General features: G+C 60.7%; 1 protein-coding gene across 14 annotated transcripts in view; it reads left to right on the forward strand.

The window, feature by feature from the left end:
- The window catches only part of HDAC7 (histone deacetylase 7), a 42,802-nt gene extending 23,772 nt beyond the window's left edge, over nt 1–19,030 (forward strand). For 4 of the 14 annotated variants that reach the window (XM_045555096.1, XM_045555099.1, XM_045555101.1 and 1 more), the window contains 24 exons: nt 2,696–2,883; nt 3,019–3,109; nt 3,408–3,519; nt 4,170–4,285; nt 4,496–4,621; nt 4,987–5,078; nt 5,266–5,376; nt 5,515–5,695; nt 5,909–6,105; nt 6,335–6,508; nt 7,640–7,859; nt 9,141–9,274; nt 9,414–9,534; nt 9,761–9,810; nt 11,083–11,190; nt 12,108–12,163; nt 12,356–12,443; nt 13,623–13,742; nt 13,976–14,073; nt 15,137–15,255; nt 15,933–16,066; nt 16,353–16,437; nt 17,583–17,721; nt 17,910–19,030. In XM_045555096.1, the coding sequence (XP_045411052.1) occupies nt 2,696–2,883; nt 3,019–3,109; nt 3,408–3,519; nt 4,170–4,285; nt 4,496–4,621; nt 4,987–5,078; nt 5,266–5,376; nt 5,515–5,695; nt 5,909–6,105; nt 6,335–6,508; nt 7,640–7,859; nt 9,141–9,274; nt 9,414–9,534; nt 9,761–9,810; nt 11,083–11,190; nt 12,108–12,163; nt 12,356–12,443; nt 13,623–13,742; nt 13,976–14,073; nt 15,137–15,255; nt 15,933–16,066; nt 16,353–16,437; nt 17,583–17,721; nt 17,910–17,955 (2,906 nt within the window). In that variant the 3' untranslated portion in view covers nt 17,956–19,030. Of the gene's footprint in view, nt 1–2,695; nt 2,884–3,018; nt 3,110–3,407; nt 3,520–4,169; nt 4,286–4,495; nt 4,622–4,986; nt 5,079–5,265; nt 5,696–5,908; nt 6,106–6,313; nt 6,509–7,639; nt 7,860–9,140; nt 9,275–9,413; nt 9,535–9,760; nt 9,811–11,082; nt 11,191–12,107; nt 12,164–12,355; nt 12,444–13,622; nt 13,743–13,975; nt 14,074–15,136; nt 15,256–15,932; nt 16,067–16,352; nt 16,438–17,582; nt 17,722–17,909 lie in introns of all 14 variants that reach the window. The other 10 variants (XM_045555090.1, XM_045555093.1, XM_045555094.1 and 7 more) reach the window with 5 other exon arrangements.
- The last annotated feature ends 541 nt before the right edge of the window (nt 19,031–19,571 follow it).

The following is a 19,571-nucleotide window of genomic DNA, read 5'->3' on the forward strand; positions in this document are numbered from 1 at the left end:
CCCCGGTGAGATGGCTCTCTCACCGTCCTTGCCTCTCCCCTGCCGGCCCGAGCCTCCTCTGCTGTTAGGCTGCCCTGCAGGAGGGGTGGACTGCCTGTGGCCATGTTGGTTTAGGACCTGCCCACGGGGCAGGTCTGGACTGGGCACAGCCTGCCCTTCCTTCCCCTCAGCCAATGTCCACGGAGGGCCTACAGAGTGCAGGACAGACAGCCTGGTGCCCAGTGACTCCATATGGCAGGGGGCAGGGGAGCCCGGGTATCCTTCCTGCTTCAGTCCTGGCTGTCCAAATGCCAACAGGCAGGTTGGGGAGACGGGACACACAAATAAAAGAAAAAAGTAGTAGAATGCAGTATGTGCCCAGTGCCAAGTGAGAGGACACCTGATTAATATTGAAGAATCAGTGAACCCCATCTCTGTGCCAGGATCTCTTCCTAGGCATTTTAGGGGGGATGCAGGGATTTAGTCATTGATTTCATGTTGACTGAGTGCCAATCATGTGCTAGGTACTATTCTAGGTGCTGGGGATAATGAGCATTGGATGAAGCAAAGTCCCCGCTCTGTCGAGCTTAACTCAGACATGGTACCTGCCCACCAAGTGCTTCTCCCGCCGTAGGACAGCCAGCATGATGGCTGTGCAGAAGAGGGAGGACCCTGGGCACTGTGCTGGGTCCAGAGAAGAGGGGGGACTCCAGCTGGGCTTTAAGCAAAGGGTAGGATTAGGAAAGGTAGAATATAGGGACGAGGACAGCACAGGCAGGAGACATTGGGGAAAAAGCTCAGAGGATAGAAGTTACACAGGCTGTGACAGGGCAGAAGCTGATGGCCAAGGTGGAGGGTCTTGTGCAGATGGAGGAGACCAAGTTGAGAGAAGCCAAGTTAGGATCAGATTGTGTAGCCTCCTCAAATGCTAAAGGACCCTGAAAAGTACTTTCCAGGGTCCCAGGCAGAGCCCCTCCTATGTTCTCTTCTGCTCTGGAGGCAGTGGCTGTGCTGAGAGTGAGGGATGGGGCCTCCGCTAGGGGCTGCTCATATCCGTGTGCTAAAGCCACTGGTCTTGGGTCCAGGTGGCCCACTTTGCGTTCCCCCAAGCTCCTCTTGCATCATCATCAGGGGAGTTACCCCTGGAAGCCAGGACACCAGAACATGGGAGGGCTAAGACCTTTCCTGGGGCAGGAGTGTGTTGGCATTGGAGGCCCAGACTCAACCAGAGTGATAATCGGGATTCCTTAGGTAGCCATGTGAACAGGGGTGGGGGCATCGAAGACGCACATTGTCTGCTGCGGGCCACATCTGGGTGCACAGCTGTCCCTTCAAGGCTCTTGATATGGGTGGGGGTGGGGCAGCTCCTCTGTCATGTCCATCTCACAGAGAATGCTCGTGCGAGTGTCCCTTAGGGACAACATGCTGCAAGCCTCTCTTCCTTTGCCCAGTGAGAAGCCCCCTCAAGGGCTGGTGACTTCCTGAAAGTTCGTGGAATAACAGAGCACTGGCCTCGGCGGACCAGAACCCATGCTAGCTCTGCCCCTAGATGGGAGACTGGACGGGTCGCTTCACCGCTGAGCCTCGGGGTGTTGAGGGGAAAGGGTCTGCAAATGCTTGTGCACACCTGCCACAGATGCAAACATCGGGATTAGGAGAGGTTGGATTGGGCCTAGGGGCTGCGATTCCTACTCCCGGACTGGTGCTTTGCCACGAGCTCTTTTTAGGCCTCCTCAGCCTGGGCCCGGAGGACGGCTGTGGCTGCCCGTTGGGGGATGCCCAGCATTGGGATTGCTCTGGGGGGGATCTGCTCCCCACGTGCTTCGCCTTCTCCAGGGCAGTCTCCCCGCAGCAGCTCCACCTCCGAGTGTCTTGGCCTCTCTGGCTGCTGGGCCCAGCCGCTGTGCTGGCACGGACCCTGGTTTGGCGGCCAGCTATAAATAGCCCCTGCACCCACAGACTGGGTGCTTCTGGAGTGGGTGCAAAGGACTTGAGAAGAGGCAGCCAAGGCCTGTCTTCACTGGGCCAGGCCCGGAGCTGCCGTGGAGGCACCCAGGAGCAGGTCCGGGGGCACGTGGGCCCAGGCAACAGAGGGACCTGCCCCAGGCACAGGGCTCTGCAGGCCCGGGTGGCTGTCCAGGGCTGCCGTAGGCTTGAGGCATCACTTCTTTATCCGATGACCAGGGCTAGAGCATGGGCGGGTGGTGACTGAGAGGGCCTGCCAGGCCCCTTGGGGTTGGAGGAGGAACAGCGTGGGCCTGTTTGCCTGCCTGATCGCTTCCTTTGAGCCGAGCTCATTAGTGGGCAGCTGGGCAAAGCCTCTTATTTAGAGGTTGGGGAGGGGCAAAGGGAGGGAGAGGGCAAGGCCCAGAATATACCACTGTGGAGCCTGCACTCCAGCACTAAATCCCCGTAGGCCTCAGCCCTGTGCCTGGGGAGGAAGATTTTGTGGAAAAGCCCTACGCCTGGAGTCAGAAGTGCAACTCAGACACCACCAGCAATAGAGTGTGACCGTGTACAGATGGTCTGACCTCCTTTCTCATGGGCAAAATGGAACTGATGATACTTACCTTGCAGGACCACGGCATGGATTAAGTGAGGGAAAGGCCCCTGAGGGTGTGCTGCCTAAGTGAGCCAGAAGGAGGCTGAGCAGGCTGCAGCCATGCACCTGCAGGCAGACTTTCCAGCTGACCCTGCCTTCTCTCTCTGTCCCCAGGCTGTCCCAAACCCCGTGCAGACACGCCAGGCCCTCAGCCCCAGCCCATGGACCTGCGGGTAGGCCAGCGGCCCACGGTGGAGCCCCCACCAGAGCCCACGCTGCTGGCCCTGCAGCGTCCCCAGCGCCTGCACCGTCACCTCTTCCTGGCAGGCCTGCAGCAGCATCACTCGGCAGAGCCCATGAGGGTAAAGATAGAGCCCCGTGAACACGGGGTGACCTTGGGCTTGGCCCCCAGCCTCCCTCCCTCCTCCAGCCTCCCTAGACCCCAGCCTCAGTCCACAACTCCTTGCCCCTTCCTGGGCTGCTGGCCCTGCCCACAGCTCTCCATGGACACGCCAATGACCGAGTTGCAGGGTGGGCAGCAGGATCAAGAGCTGCGGCAGCTTCTCAACAAGGACAAAAGCAAGCGAAGTAAGGATGGGGGCTGCCCCAGCCTGGGTGCCCACGGCTGCCTGTGTGGGCCTGGGAGCGGGAAGGGGCACAGCTGGCTGGGCCACCAGCCACCTGCTCTCCCTCTGCTTGCCTGGCTCTGCCTAGGTGTTGGGGGCCTGGAGGCTCCAGGGAGGGGTGGGACCTCCGCTTGGCTCTTGCCTGAAGGGTCCCTAGGATGCATCATACTGGGGGTGTGGACAAGGCAACGGGCAGGCAGTGTACCTGGGAGGCCGCCCATCCACCCACTCCCAGCCCACTTGTGACTCCCGCCCTGCAGGTGCCGTAGCCAGCAGTGTAGTCAAGCAGAAGCTGGCGGAGGTGATTCTGAAGAAGCAGCAGGCAGCCCTAGAGAGAACAGGCCACCCCAGTAGCCCCAGCATCCCCTACAGGTAACTCCCTCCTGTCCCACCGTGCCCCACATGCGTACCTGCCCCTCCCTCCCCAGCCGCCATCACCTGACCCATAATGCCCCTCCCTCCCCAGCCGCCATCACCTGACCTGTAATGCCCCTCCCTCCCCAGCTACCATCACCTGACCCGTAATGCCCCTGCCTCCCCAGCCGCTATCACCTGACCCATAATGCCCCTCCCTCCCCAGCCGCTATCACCTGACCTGTAATGCCCCCAAGCTCTCCACTCATCCCTGCCCTCTTCTCTCTCCGTGATCTCACCCTGCCCCACCTGAGGCCCCAACATGCCCTACTGGCTTTCTTCTTGCACACAGGAGTCCTTTCTCTCTTTGTATCTTCTCCTAAGCACAAAAATGTCCTAGTTCCTAGAGCAGGTTCTTGTCACAGGAGACAGACAGTCCCCAGTGGGGCCCTCACCCCAGCGCTGAGACCCTGGCTTCTCTGCCTAGATCAGAGCAGGATAGGTGGCCCACTGCTGCCCCCTGGAGATGGTCCCCATTGCTGCCGGCCCTGTGGTGCCGGCCCTGCCCGCTGCTGCCTCCCTAGCAGGTCCCAGGCCCATGTGCCATGCTCAGGAAGGTGCCTGTGCAGCACCCGCCACCCTGAAGTGCCTGGGCACTCCCTCCACAGAACTCTCGAGCCCTTGGAGACAGAAGGAGCCGCCTGCTCCATGCTCAGCAGCTTCCTGCCTCCTGTGCCCAGCCTGCCCAGTGACCCCCCGGAGCACTTCCCCCTGCGCAAGACAGGTGAGCTGGGCACACAAGCCGGACCCTGCAGGGACGTTAAGGGGGAAGGGCCTCGGATGCAGGTCAGGAGTGGGGAGGGACGGGGCCGCGGTCCACAGGCCGTGGTTTCTCTCTGGCCCTGCCTTCTCTTGCCTTAACCCACAGAGATGACGGGGGGAGAGGGACCGAAGGGTGGCACAGGGGCCTGAGTAATGCTGGTGCTCCCCGCAGTCTCTGAGCCCAACCTGAAACTGCGCTACAAGCCCAAGAAGTCCCTGGAGCGCAGGAAGAACCCGCTGCTTAGGAAGGAGAGTGCGCCACCCAGCCTCCGGCGGCGGCCCGCGGAAACCCTCGGAGGTGAGGCCAGCAGCCACCCTCAATCCTGGCGGGTCTTGTCCCTTTGGGTCCGGTCCCGTCCAGATGGGGTTCCCTCCTCAGGGCTCCCGTGTGTGGTCATACGGGGCGTGTTGTACACACCTGCCGGAGGGGGTTGGGGAGGTGCCGACTCCTACCCTGCTTAGATGTTGGCTAAGCTGACATCTGCCCAGGAAAGGGCAGATAGGAAAATAGTCCCCAGGTGCTAGGCTAGGCGTGGCCTGCCTTCTTTCTGCTCTTACGGGAAGAAAGCAGGAAGCAGAGGCTGCCCACCAGGGAAGAGGCTACTTCTGGGTACCCTCCTGCCCGCTACGGCCTCTGATGCACCTCCTTTCTCCCCACCCCAGACTCCTCCCCCAGTAGTAGCAGCACACCCGTGTCAGGGTGCAGCTCCCCCAATGACAGCGAGCATGGCCCTAACCCTGTCCTGGGCTCGGAGGTAAGGCCTTGCCAGGACTGGGCTCTCCTGGGGCAGTTCCGAGGCTCAGCCTTCTTCCAGCAGGCAGTCGACCTGGGCTGGGGCCGCAGGGTCTGGGCAGCCCGCAGCAGAGCCTCTGGGGGTTCTGGGGAGCGTGCCGGGGTGGAGGGCTGGGACCGGTGACCCCTGGCCCTGCTCCCTACGGCAGGCGCTCTTGGGCCAGCGGCTGCGGCTGCAGGAGATTTCTCTGGCCCTGTTCGCCTTGCCGACAGTGTCCTTGCTGCCCGCAATCACACTAGGGCTTCCTGCCCCTGCCAGGGTGAGTGGCTGGGGCGCCAACCCCCCCTGCAGGCCCCCCAGCTTCTTTCGCTCCCTTGTCCTACTGCCTCCCCCCATCACCTCCACTGCTCTCTGCTGGTATGTTCTCCCCCGTGACTTCTCCCCACTTCTCTCCCAGGCTGATGGTGACCGCAGGACCCATCCAACTCTGGGCCCTCGGGGGCCGGTCCTGGGGAGCCCCCATGCTCCCCTCTTCCTGCCCCATGGCCTGGAGGCTGAGGCTGGGGGCGCCTTGCCCTCCCGCCTGCAGCCCATTCTCCTCCTGGACCCCTCAGTGTCTCATGCCTCCCTGCTGACTGGTGAGCCCCACTGCTTCTCTGGAGGGGGGCGGGGGTGGATCCCTGCACCTTGCTAAGGGCCAAGCCCAGGAAGGGACCCCTGCTTCCTGCCCCTCCCGTCCCCCTGTCCTGTGCATCTCCCTGCTGTGCCCCGGTCCCTACCCCATGCCCTCGCTTCCTTCCGCTGCTCCCTGTGGTCCCCTCCTTATGTCCCCACCACCCCATTCTTTCCAGTGCCTGGGTTTGGGCACGTGCCCTTCCACTTTGCCCAGTCCTTACTGACCACTGAGCGGCTCTCCGGGTCAGGACTCCACCGGCCGCTGAGCCGGACTCGTTCAGAGCCCCTGCCCCCCAGTGCCACTGCCCCCCTACTGCTGGGCCCCCTGCAGCCCGGCCAGGAGCGGCTCAAACCTCACATCCAGCTGATCAAGGTGAGAGGAGTTGGGTAGGGGCGGTTCTGAGTGGGTGCTTAACTGGGCCCCGGCGGGCCTGAAAGCAGAGGGGGCTTAGGAAGGGCAGGGACCTGCAGGGCTAGAGGGAGGATGTGGCTTCTGGGGGCCCAGAGCTGCATGGCACTGGAGTCCTTGGCCCTGCCCTCCCCTCCCATCCCACGCCCGTCACTCCACCGTGGCTTCTCAGCCAGGCGTCCCCCCTCCTCAGAGGCCAGCCAAGCCGAGTGAGAAGCCCCGACTGCGGCAAATACCCTCGGCTGAGGACCTCGAGACAGATGGGGGGGCAGCGGGGCAGCTACAGGACGATGGCCTGGAGCACAGGGAGTTGAGCCACGCGCAGCCCGAAGCCAGAGGCCCTTTTCCTCTCCAGCAGCACCCGCAGGTACGGCAGTGCCCGCACGCCCCTCGGAGGGCGCGTGTGCAAGACTCTGCGGCCCAGCGTGAGATGAGGAAGGGAGGAGATGTGACATCAGTGCAGGGGACAGCTCTGGGACCCATGGTTACCCTACAAGATCCTGGGTGCTGCATCCACAGCAAGATGCAGGCACGTACACGTGTGCGCACGTGTACACAGGCACATAAACACACACACACTTACACACGCTCTAGCAGCCTGCCAGTCTCAGGGTGAAGCCATGTCCCTTTTCCAGCAGGGACTCTGGCCTTCCGTGGAGCCATGCACACCCCGTCCTAGTGCGTCTCCCCTGCACCCAGGCGCGGGCGGCTAGGGCTAGAGGCAGGAAGGAGCTGAGCTCACGCAGTCCAACCAGGACGCCCTCACCGTGTGAATCAGGCCGCGGTGTGTTCATCTGCTAGGGCTGCTGGGACACGTACCGTAGACTGGGTGCCTGAAACAGCAGAAATTCATCACCTCGCAATTCTGGAGGCTGGAGAAGCCCCAAATCAAGGTGTTGACAGAGTTGGTTCCTTCTGAGGGCTGCGAGGGAAGGAGCTCTCTGGCATCTCTCCTTGGCTTACGGAGGGTCATCTTCTTCCTGTGTCTTCGCACCGTCTTCCCTCTGTCTGTGCTGTGTTCAAATTTCCTCTTTTTATGAGGACAGCAGTCACACTGGTTTAAGGCCCACACTGATCTCCTCATTTTCACTCAATTACCTCTGTAAAGGCCCTGTCTCCAAATAAGGTCACATTCTGAGGTAGTGGGGGCTGGGACTTCAACATGTGAATTGGGTGGGGGGGACACAGCGTGTCACGTGGGTCCATACGTGTGCTCTGGGGCAGCTGCACAGTCTGTGGAGATGAGGGGATCCTGATCAGAGCTGCACCCAAGTCCCCTCACCTGGGTTCTGCCTTCGGCGTCCCAAGGGCCCAGGGGCTCTGGTGACGTCGGGTGGTCAGTCTGGCGTACAGCCTCTGAGGGGGCTGCTGGGGGCAGGGGGCTCAGAGAGTCCACGGCCAGAGCCCAGCTCTCCAGGAAAAGGGCCCACCCGGAGGTTCCCGAGACCTCGGGCAGGACGCTGAGGAACTGGAGACTGAGGCCCCCTGTTTCCCTCAGGTGTTGCTCTGGGAGCAGCAGCGACTGGCCGGGCGGCTTCACCCGGGAAGCACCGGGGACCCTCTGCTGCTTCCCCTGGCTCAGGGTGGACACCGGCCCCTGTCCAGGACTCAGTCTTCCCCAGCCGCGTCTGCCTCGCTGTCCACCTCAGAGCCCACCAGCCAGGCCCGCGTCCTCTCCAGCTCAGAGACCCCTGCCGGGATCCCGCGCTTCACCACAGGTGGGAATGGGGTGACAGCGCAGGCAGGAGGGAGAGGCCCGGCTGCACCAGTCCCTGTCTGTGTTGTGGTGCTCAGGACGTTTTAGCGGCCACAGAGCGCTCAGTCTTGGTAGAACCACACGGTGCCCATGAGGCCGGTGGAGCAGGTGGTTATTCTGTTTGGCCATTGAGGAGACCAAGGCTTGGGAAATCTAAGGTGACAGGTTTGTGGTCAGACGGCAAGTGCCGGCCAGGCCAGGATAAGAATTGCAGTCTCCTGCCAACGCAGTCAGCCCGTTTTTGAAATGACATTTATTACTGTTGCTCTGCTTGTAGAAAGAGCTTCGAATTATTTTAGAAAGTTTGAAAAGTACAGAAGAGCATAAGAATAAAATAAAAATCACCAGCCAGTATCCTACCACCCAGAGGTAGCCCCTCTTCAATTCTGCCCTAGTTCAATCCAGTCTTTGTTCTAGCTGCATGTACGTGTACGGATGCCGTCAACACATTAACTATGTTTTGTACCCTGCTTTCTTTGGTTAACATGTTATGAATGCTTCTTGACAAATTAAGTTTTAAAACTGAGAGTCTCATAGTATTTTATTTTTATTCGGTGGTTTCTTAGTGGTTGGACACTTAGATTGTTGCTCATTTTACCTTCCTGACGTGTAATCTTCACTCGTGCTTGGCGTTGCTTCCCAGGGTTCGCTCTGGGGGAGTGGCATCCCTGGGAAAATGGTGTGAGCATTTGAAGGTCCTTGGTGTCCCGAGAGGCACAGGAACTCATCCTCCCTCCGGCACTGTGCAGGGCCTCCCCTATAGTCTTCCCACAGGTCACACCGCAAGAGTCACTTCTCCAAAGCTGCATTTGTCTTACTACATGGCCCGGTGTCATTGTGGGCTTCCTTGCTCCTGGTTTTGGGGTTTCCTAGGAATTCTTTCCCCTCTGCTGCCCCTTGGTAGCCTCTCTGGGGTCACGACAGCCAGTGTGAGACTCCTGGCAGCAGGTCTTGTTGTGCGAAGGCTCTGAGCACTTGAGGGCTTGGTGGTGTGTTGGGCCGTGTGAGCAGCCAGGTCAGCGTGGCAGGAGGCAGTGGCTGGCGCTGTGTTGTGTTGTCTGCGGCCACCTGGGGAAGCGTCAGGGTGTGCAGATGGGTGTGACAGGCTGGGGAGGGGGCGGGGGCAGGAATGTGTGGTTGTGCAGGGGGGGGCGGTGTGCCCTGCCTTGCTCTGTGTGGGGGCCGAGCCGTGGAGGTGGAGGAGGAGGCCTTGGGGTCCTGGTCCTGACCCCTGCTCCTGCAGGGCTGGTCTATGACTCAGCGATGCTGAAGCACCAGTGCTCCTGCGGGGACAACAGCAGGCATCCGGAGCACGCCGGCCGCATCCAGAGCATCTGGTCCCGGCTGCAGGAGCGGGGGCTCCGGAGCCAGTGTGAGGTGAGGAGGCGGGGGAGGTGAGGGCAGTGGGAGTGATGGGCTGGGAGGCCCTGGGGCCAGCGGGGGATGAGGGGCGGCTGGGGCGGTGGCAATGGGAGGGGTAGGCAAGGGCTGAGGAGCTCTGTGGGCCCTTCCTCAGTGTGTCCGGGGCCGGAAGGCCAACCTGGAGGAGCTGCAGTTGGTCCACTCCGAGCGGCATGTGCTCCTCTACGGCACCAACCCGCTCAGCCGCCTCAAACTGGACAACGGGAAGCTGGCAGGTAGGGTGGTGCCCGGGCCCCAGGTCTCGCCCAGCCCCTGTGCTCTCGTCCCCGCTGGCAATCCCGCAGCCTCCTGGACATCCCTGCTCCAGCTTGCCGCACTGGCCCCTCTGCTGCCCGCCCCCACCTCTCCCTGCACTTTCTCTCCCTCACACCCGCCCAGCCCTCCTCCGGGGCCAAGGCTGAGAGCATTCCACACTCACGGGGGCTGGGCCTCTCCCCACAGGGCTCCTGGCACAGCGGATGTTTGTGATGCTGCCCTGTGGTGGGGTTGGGGTAAGTGTGCCCAGGGTCTCGAGTGGGAATTGCCAAGGGCTCTTGGGTCTCCTCCCTTCGGTTCTCCCAGGCCCAGCCCCTGCCTGCTTGTTCTTGTGGTTCTGCCAGACCGGGCGGCCAGGGACTTCCCCACGATGCCACTGCAGGCTGGAAGCTCCCAGGGCCAGGGGTATCCTGGCACATCGGTGTCTCCCCAGCATGGAGCCCTGTCTAGGTTTGCACTTAGAAGGTGTTTCGTGGATGCTGAGTGAGGCTTAAAGAGCAGGGCTGAGACTGGGGCTGGGTTGCTCCCATCCTGAGACCCCAGTGGCTGGGTGTCGACCATTCCGTGGCAGAGGGAGGCTGGTCTCCAGACCCGGGACTGCCTGGCATGGGGCTGTGGGTGCCCCCTGTGTCCTTGGTGATCCAGGCACTGCCCGACCCCAGGACGCAGCCCTCTGACCCCCAGCTTTGCTCACCCCTCACCTGTTGGAGGGGCTCCCCGCTCCCTCTGGCTCGGCTCTCCTCACCTAGAAATGTCCCTGCAGTGGTTTCTCGAGCATGGTGTGTGGAGGCAGGGGATGGAGGCCTCGCTCTGAGGGAAAGTGGGAGCTGTAGCTGGTGGGGGGCTGTTTGGGAGCCAGTCAGCGCCCCGTTCACAACTTCCCATTTCTTGCCACTTTCTGATTTTTCCAACTGTTGTTGCTTCTGTTTTCTCCTCCCTCTCTCCCTCTCTGTCTTTCTCTCTTTCTCTCTTTCTCCAGCCTCTTGCGACTCTCTCTGCCTTCCTCGCCTCTCTTGGTCTGCCTCGCCCTCCCCATCTCCCCATCATGCCCCCCTTGAGGCCCAGGGACTGGGTTTGGGGGGCCTGCCAGCCTGGGCTAGGGGCCCTGAGTGGAAGACAGTGGTGCAGACGGCCCCTCCAGCTCCGACCGTCCCGCAGGGCCTGAGCAGAGTCAGCTGGGGCTTAAAACCCCCTCCCGGCCCAAACCCCAAGTCCCGCCCAGGTAACGCCATGCCCCCTCCCCTGACCGGGGAGGCAGGCGCGATGCTGTCGGCAGAGTGCTGGCCAGATATGGGCTGGTTCTGGGACTTAAGCTGGGAAGGAGAAGTTGTGCTGGGATTGGGGACACAGGAGGCCTTGCCTTTGGGCGGTGGGGCACTGGGGAGGCAGCGCTGTCTGCCCAGCTCCCTGCCCCTGGGGTCCTGGCCATTGGGTGGGGACTGCCCCATTGGGCCCTGGCTCCTGTGCGAAGCCTTGGATGATGCGGGTCCTGACTCTGGCTCCCACAGGTGGATACTGACACCATCTGGAACGAGCTGCATTCCTCCAATGCAGCCCGCTGGGCCGCCGGCAGTGTCACCGAACTCGCCTTCAAAGTGGCCTCCCGTGAGCTGAAGGTAGGAAGTTTGGGTTCAGGTGGGCCCACCATGGGGGAGGCAGCAGGGTGGAACAGGACCCCAGATGTCTCGTTCCTCTTGGAAATATTGCCACACGGTTTCGGAAGGGAAACTGAGAGCTCTAGGGACCAGGTTGAGACTTCAACCCTAGGCTCATGTTACTTGGCAGGGAGGCAAGCCACTGTGACTGCTGGTCTCTAGGAGACACAGGGGTCTGATCATCCAGGATCATTTAAGGCCCACTGCGTGGCTATAGGCAAGTCTTGGGATGTCGCTGGACCCCCAGTGCTGAGGTTATGTAGACCCGGTTGGTGCCCGTGCGTTTTGCTCTGGGCTGGGCGTCTCATGGGGCTTGCCCTGCGGCCCACACCCCAGTTGTCTGGGAGTGCATAGCTCAGTGTCAGAGCAGCCCAGTGGAGCTGAGGAGCCTGGCTCTACCGTTCACAACCAGACAACCTCGGACAAGCTGCTTAACTCACCTGAGCATCACACTTCCAATCTGTGGACTGGAGATGATAATGTTTGTTTTATGAAGATGTCGTACGGAGGATTAGGTAACGTTGACCTCACAGAGAGGCTGTGAGGATGAAGTCCAGCATTTATAAAATGTTTAGCACAGTGCCAGGTGCATTGTTTTTGCTTGACAGTCAGTAGCAGTTGTCATTGCCAAGTGACAATAGCCGGGACACCCCAGGATGAGGGGCTCTGTGTTCACGTGCGGCCTATAAGCACAGGGCCTGCAGCATGAGAGTCGGGCTCTGGGCCACTTCAGCTCCAGCCCCGGACAGGGTCAGACATGCTGGTGGCTGATGCCCTGTGGCCCCTTCTCAGAGGAGGAGGAGGCTGCGGCTTGGGGGCTGGTACGCGCAGATGTGGGCCAGGGCGCTGTTTGGTTGATGAGTGTTTTCTCTTTCCAGAACGGTTTTGCTGTGGTGCGGCCCCCAGGACACCATGCAGATCATTCCACGGCCATGTAAGACCTGGGGGAGGCCTTGGTGGCATGAGGTGGGGGGCAGGCCCCCCGGGGCCTTCCTGTAGGGACATTCCTCGCCTTCCCTGAGCCTTCTGGGGCTGGGCCAAGCCAGCGGCTGGGGGAGAGAAGGGGCTGGAGAGGTGGGGTCGTGGGGCGGGAAAAGGCCAGTGGGACCTCTCTCTCTCCTCCCAGGGGCTTCTGCTTCTTCAACTCCGTGGCCATCGCCTGCCGGCAGCTGCAACAACAGAGCAAGGCCAGCAAGATCCTCATTGTGGACTGGGTAGGTGCCTGTCCTTGCACCTCAGATCTGAGAGTCCTGTGGAGAGAGCCCGCAGCCCGGCGTTAGAGATGTGGTTCCATGTCTTAGTTCTGTGCTAGCCTCTCTGAGCCTCAGTTTCCCCTTGTGTAAAATTCCGATGAAGATAACACTCACGTCACAGGGCTGTTGGGAGGCCCAGAGGACATGGTGCGTGGGAAGGCCTTCAGCCAAAGCGAACTCCCACAGTGGGTAGGAGTTCTCATCTGAGTGTTGTCTCTTGACCTCTGTTGCCTTCTTTTGGCAGATCTAATAATGCCTGCATTTCCCCTACAGGTAGATAAGAATAATAGCAGATAATATTAGTATACCACTAATCACATCCAGCCACTGATGGTTTTACAGCGATGGGTTTAATCCTGACTAAAACCCATTTTACAGATGAGGAAAGGAAGCACAGAACAATTAAGTGACTTGCACACACTCACTCACCTTGGAAACCGTGAGATGGATCTGAACCCAGGCCGGTTAGCTCTAGAGTGCATGTATTTAACTGCTAAGCTATGTCCCTTCTGCACTGATGGCTGTGAAAGGGACACATCAAAGCAGAAGTTGAAAACTGTGGAGGAACTCTGTACGCTTGAGCCCGTGCATGGTCTTGTGAGTCAAGTGTAGGCTCAGCTCTTCCTAGGAGGGATGGGGCTGGGCCAGGCACCTGCCCCTCCGTAACTGAGCTCAGTTTCTGTTCACCTGCGTCACTTCATGACTTCATTAAGGACATGGTGGTGAGGGTTCCTGATGTGTGTAATCCTGGTCTCCCCCCTCTCCCTGCCACTAATCCCCCCCACATGCTTTCTCTCTCATGTGGGCCCGCCTGCCGTGGCTGCCTCCCCAGAGATGGGGACACCTCCCTCCTGTAGGATGTCATGTTACAGCCAGCGCCACCCACCATGTTCCTCTCTGTCCCTATGGAGAGTGAGAGAGAGGGAGAGAGAGTCCTCCATATGGAGAGACTGAGGCTCAGAGCTGGGCAGTGGGTTACTTGGGGCCACTGACCCATATGGCTCTAGGAACCCCAGTTTCCTGACCCCTAGTCTAGGGTCCTGACCCTCAGAATGGCTCCTGACCTTGAAACCCTTCTAACCGTCCTGGTCCCCATCTCTCTGCTTTCGCACCTAATCCACTGCCCGTCTCCCCATGCAGGACGTTCACCATGGCAACGGCACCCAGCAGACCTTCTACCAAGACCCCAGTGTGCTCTACATCTCCCTGCATCGCCACGACGATGGCAACTTCTTCCCAGGCAGCGGGGCTGTGGATGAGGTGACCACACGGTGGGGCCATATCCTCCCGCCCTGTTGACTCTCCTCCTGGGACTCAATCTGCTTCCGTCACCACGAGCTGTGTGGCCCTGAGCAGATCACTTCACCTCCCTGATCCTCGGCTTCCCCATGAGGAAGTGAGGAGGCTGATGGACTGGTCTGGGAGTGCTAGCATCCGGGGTTCCTCTTCCAGGGCTCTGCTCTCCTCATGTCTCCCTTGCGTCTGCTTCCCAGGTAGGGGCTGGAAGCGGTGAGGGCTTCAACGTCAATGTGGCCTGGGCTGGCGGTCTGGACCCCCCCATGGGGGATCCTGAGTACCTGGCCGCCTTCAGGTAAGTGTTCTGGGGCCCCCAGAGGAGCAAGGCCACCCTCTCCTGCCCCTTTCCCAACTGCACCAGGTTGGAGGCGATCAGCTAGATTGTCACCCTGTCCCCACCGGTTACTAGTCATCGTAGGCAAACTCCAATGGAAAGGATACACGCAGAAGTCAGAGGGCGCTGTGTATGTAAAGTCCCACATTACCAAGAACCAATGTCAGACTGAGTGCCGGCAGACAGGCAGGGTGCAGTGAGCAGAGCTGCCACATTTAGTCAGAGGAGGCTGCCTGGAGGAGGTGGGCTTTGAGTAGGGGGGGAGAAACTTAAATTGGGGAGGCAGAGAAAAAGCAGAGGATGTCCTTGTTGGGGGAGTGCCTTAAGAAAAGCCGTTCTGGAAGAGGGGCTCTGGCTCTGTTCATGCTGGGGGCCCTGCGCTCCATGTGGGAAAAGAGAACCCTGGAAGCAGATCTCCAGACTTTTCTGTAGATAATCTGCACGAGAGCTAATTCTGCAGGAGCCCTGGGCGGGAGTTCCTGGTGTCTGAGCCAAGAGCCCGGGGCTTTGAAGAACACCAAAATGGACCTCAGAGTTGGGTCAGGGCTGGAGGGAGGCAGCTGTGGGGGGCCGGCAGGAGAGGGGATGAGTGAATGGTGCTAGTGGCCCAGGACCTCAGAGGGTCTAGTAGCCCTGGTCAGCACTCAGGTACTGAGTAGCTGAGTGCCACAGTGCCACAGTGCTCACTCAGTCCACAGCACCCAGTGTTTGTAGTCCCTGGGTCGGTCCCCAGCCATTTGGCGGCTGTGAGAGTGCCCCTTCTCTGTGGGCCTGCTCACTGCACCCACAGACACACACGCACTCCCCCTTCATTCCCTGGGGGGCTGAGTCCTCAGGCTGTGTGCCAGGGACACGAGTGGCCAGCCAAAGCCAAGGAGGCAGATGACCCTAATCCTGCTGGGGGAACTGGGTGTCCCGGAGCCCTCAGAGCAGGGCACCCCACAGCAAAGATGGCAGGGCCCTGGCCTCTGCCCCCACAGTGCTGTGCAGTGTGGTGACCCCTCTTCTCCTTGCAACCTCACAGGACAGTTGTCATGCCCATCGCCCGAGAGTTCTCTCCAGACCTGGTCCTAGTGTCAGCTGGGTTTGACGCTGCCGAGGGACACCCAGCCCCGCTGGGTGGCTACCACGTTTCTGCCAAATGTAAGGGGGCCCCAGCTGAGGAGGGGGTGTAGGGACGGAGAGCCAGGCCGTGGGGGCTGGGGAGGCACTGCCCGAGTCTAAAGGGGACAGCGGCAGTGGCTGTGAGCCTGAGGACCGCAGTATGGCAGCTGGCCCTGGGATTCCCTGGGATCTCCTAGCCTAGCACAGCCCAGGCCCTTTCTGGGACCCAGGCCTGTTCACCACGGAGGGCTTGGCCAGGTCAGACCCCTGGGGACTTAAGTCTGACACAGAAAGCTCAGCCATAGAACTCAGCCCAACTGTGCTGTTTGCAGGCAGGGCTGGCGGCTTCTCCACAGGGAGGATGAGAGGAGTGGCGTCCTCAGAACAGAGGGCGTCCTCAGCCCCCTGGGCCACAGGGCCTGGAGGACAGAAAGAGGAGATGGCATGGCTCCGTGAAAAAGACTCAGGCTGGAGTCGATGTCCCGAGTTCAAGTCCTAGTCCTGCTGCCACTTACTAGCTGTGCAGCCTTTCTCAAGTCCCTTAACCTCTCTGAGCCTTGTGCAGGATTCAGTGTGAAAGCACTTTGGAAACTCGTGACTTACACGTTTCAGTCATTATCTAGAAGGGAGGAAGCAAGCAGGGAGACGGGGGTAGAGAATGGGCCACCGCTCCTCCATCCCTGTCCCCTCCTGTTTCCCCCTACCCGACCGTCTAGGTTTTGGGTACATGACACAGCAGCTGATGAACCTGGCAGGAGGCGCGGTGGTGCTGGCCTTGGAGGGCGGCCATGACCTCACGGCCATCTGTGACGCCTCTGAGGCCTGTGTGGCTGCTCTGCTGGGCAACAAGGTGAGCTGTCCCCCTCCCCCATCTGTGTGTCTGGGGGCAGGTGAGCCTGGCTCCCTAGCACGGCCCAAAGAGCAGGCGATGGGATGGGACAGGGCAGGGGTGGCCAGGTCTGAAACGAGGTAGGCAAAGTGGACGCCTCGACCCCAAGTCAGGTCTAGGGCCAGCGCCTCCTGACCAAGGCAGAGCCAGCGCCTGTGCCTATCTGTGTGCCCAGAGGGCTGGCGTGGGAGGGAGCTGGGCCTGCGGGTCCCTGGGAGACTGGTGGCTGATGTACTGTTTTCTGTAGGTGGATCCCCTTTCAGAAGAAGGCTGGAAACAGAAACCCAACCTCAATGCCATCCGATCCTTGGAAGCCGTGATCCGGGCGCACAGTAAGTGTGGAGATAGGACAGTCACCGGGCTCAGACTTGAAAGAACCTCAAAGATCCGCTGTCCCCAGTGGCCAGAGTTCCAGGGCTTCCAGTGCCAACCAGGTGACCTGCTGTTGGTCTGGCGTAAGATTCCTGAGTCACCCCAGCAGCAATGGGTGGGCAGCCCCTCATGAGCGGGTACCTCCAAGCCCTCCAGACGGACACAGCAGGGACCACCACAGTGGCCTCCCCAGGGCAGGGACTGGCCGCTCATCTCTAGCCACAGCCCTCGGCCAGGGCCAGGCCGACAGCAACACTCAGGCCTTGTTTGCCAGAGGCCGTGTCGCCACCCCTCCCCCCAGTCGTGGCCACGGGAGCCTTGGGAACGCGGCCTGCTTGGGGGCCGTGTCTCAGAGTAACCCCCACATTTGGAAAGAACTTTAAGTTTTCAACTTCAACTCAACATGTATTGAGCACTTTATGTAAAGATCCAGAATTTATGCTAGGTACATAAAAATGAATAAAATAGAGTCCCCACGCAAGGGCCGGGTAAAGGAAGTGCCTTACGGCAGAGACTCAGCCAGGTTGTGTGCTGGGGGTGCTCCCTGTGCGTCAGCCTCACAACACTCCCACGGCCTGGATGGGCGGTGGCAGCCCGAAGGCCACACAGAGTGGCCGTGGGATGGTCAGCTCTCCCAGCGCTGTGTTCGTCCCACCTCCCACGCTCTCCTTCCCTAGGCACCGGGCAGAGCACTGGTGGAGGCAGCATGAGTGGGACGCTGGGCTGCAGGAGGCCAGGGCTCGGGGACCTGTGAGGTCACTCTGACACAGACCCCGTATGCAGGAAAGTGGGTCCTCCCAGTGCTCTCAGGAACCCACACGTAGGACAATGAGTCTGAGGTGGCCTTTCAGCCACAGGGCATGGGAGAAGGCCTGGGGCTGCTACCACCCCCTCAGAGCCAAGTGGAACCTGCTGTGCTCACCCTGTCAGGGCTGGGGGGGGAGGGGCGCGACTGGGGGGGAGGGGCAGGTGGGACAGCTGACCCCAAGCTGAGGATGGGCCTGCTGCTCCTGGGCCCTGGGCCTGAGACGCCCGTGTCTGGTCTAGGGTGCAGCGTGGAGGGGCTTGCCTTCCCCCGCCCTTTCTCACCAGCTTCTCGCCCCAGGTAAATACTGGGGCTGCATGCAGCGCCTGGCCTCCTGTCCAGAATCCTGGGTGCCCCGGGGGCCGGGGGCTGACGCAGAAGAAGTGGAGGCAGTGACGGCGCTGGCATCCCTCTCTGTGGGCATCCTGGCTGAAGACAGGTAATGCCAGACCCCTGGCCCTGGGCCCTCTCCACGCCTCTGATCCTCCCTGCTGGAAGACCCCAGGTCCCCGGTGCAGCCAGCCCCGCCCTCTCAGGCGTCCTGACCAGGGCTGGGAGGGAAGCTCAGCTGCAGCCCTTCCTGCAGCCTCTGGCCCTCTGGCATCCCACCCTTGTCCCTCCTTCCAGGCCCTCCGAGCAGCTGGTGGAGGAGGAAGAACCAATGAATCTCTAAGGCTTCGGAACCATCTGTGCACCCACCCTACCCTTCGGACCTGGTTCTCTTCTAGTCTCTGGCAATAGACCCCGTTCCTGGGTCTTCAGAGATCCTGAGGGCAGGTGGTCTGGGCCAGAGAACAGCCTGCCTGCCTTGACAGTCACCCCAGGAAGCCTAAGAGGGCCCCTGGGTCTAGGACGGGGACCAGAGAGGACCCTGAGAGGAGTCTGGGCAGCCAGGCCCCAGCAGGGCGCTCTCAAGAACAGATTCTACCCCTTTGGTGTCCGGGCTCCAGGCGGTGGCCCATGTTCCTCAGGACTGCATAGAGGAGGACTGGCTTGGTCGGGCCCACACTTAACCACTATTTTTGGCTCTGCAGACCCCAGACTTTGCACACAGCCCCAGGCTCCACACAGAAATGTGAACTTGGCCTCAGCCAGGGTGGCCCTTCCTAGGCTCTGTGGGCTGGAGGTAGGCAGGGGGCCAAGAGGTCCTGTATCCCTGAGTGCAGCGGGGTCCCTCCTCTCACCTGCTTCCTCGGATGACTCTGGAAGCTTCCCCTGAGAGCAGTTGTCAGACCTCCACCTGGTCCCTGCCCCGCCGGAGGCCACCCTGCACTGACCATCTCAGTGCCCTGGTGGAGCAGAGAGGTGCTCTTGGAGTCCTGTGCTTCCTGATCCAATGGTGCCAAACCCTTCATCTCCCCTCAGAAGCACAGCACGACCCCCAGGGACCCCCCCAGATGCTGCCCCCTCCATGAGCCTTGTTCTGGGGTCTGCCCCCCAGCTCCCACTCCTGTCTCACCTAGGACTAGCCTGGCTGTGGGGGAGGCGTGAGAGAGTGGACACAAGATTTGGGGAGGGGAGGCCGCCCTGGCAAAGTCTTCAAGGCTTTTGGGGTCCAGGCCTGGGGCCAAGAAGGAAAGCGTTTGTGTGTGAGCGTGTGCGAGTGAGGAGTGTGCGTGTGCGTGTGTGTCTTCCCCAGGACCCACCATACCCTGTGTATGTATGCATGTTTTTGTAAAAAAGAAGGAAAAAAGGAAAAAAAAAATGGAAAAAAATCTGAATAAATGTTTTATTTGCTTTAAAAGTGCCTGTGAAGGGGCCTGTGCCGTCGCGTGGGCGTGCACACGGGCACACAGCTGCGCCACACAGCATGCGCCCGGCTGGGAGCCCAGGGCAAGGGGTGAGCCGGGGCTGGGCTGCAGCCCCTCTCTAGCTCCTTGCTCTTCTGCGGCCCCTGCCCTGCAGGAAGAACGCATTCTGAACACACCCCAGCTGTCCCTGCCTGCCCCACCGTGGGGTGATAAGGAGGCGGCCCTGGGCTGAGTCCACAGACACAAAGCCCAGCCCTGGGACGGGGGGGGGGGAGGCAGGAATGCAGGTGCTCGGCCCCAGCGAGTCATGAATCAGACACCCCTGGGTTCAGGTCCCAGCTGGGAATTCAGGTAAGTCCCATCACCTTCTGAGGCCTCTGTTTGTCAGCAAAAGGCTCCGGAAATAGATACTGTTTACAGTTCCTTCTGCTCTAATGTGCCATGACTTCTTAAGCATATACTGGGCCTAGAAGAGAGAATGGGCTAGGGAACAGGCCTGGGCAAGCTCAGCTGGTATAAACAGAGAGGAGGGCGTCCG

This window comes from Lemur catta, chromosome 6 (genome assembly GCF_020740605.2).
Source record: "Lemur catta isolate mLemCat1 chromosome 6, mLemCat1.pri, whole genome shotgun sequence".
Lineage (NCBI taxonomy): Eukaryota > Metazoa > Chordata > Mammalia > Primates > Lemuridae > Lemur > Lemur catta.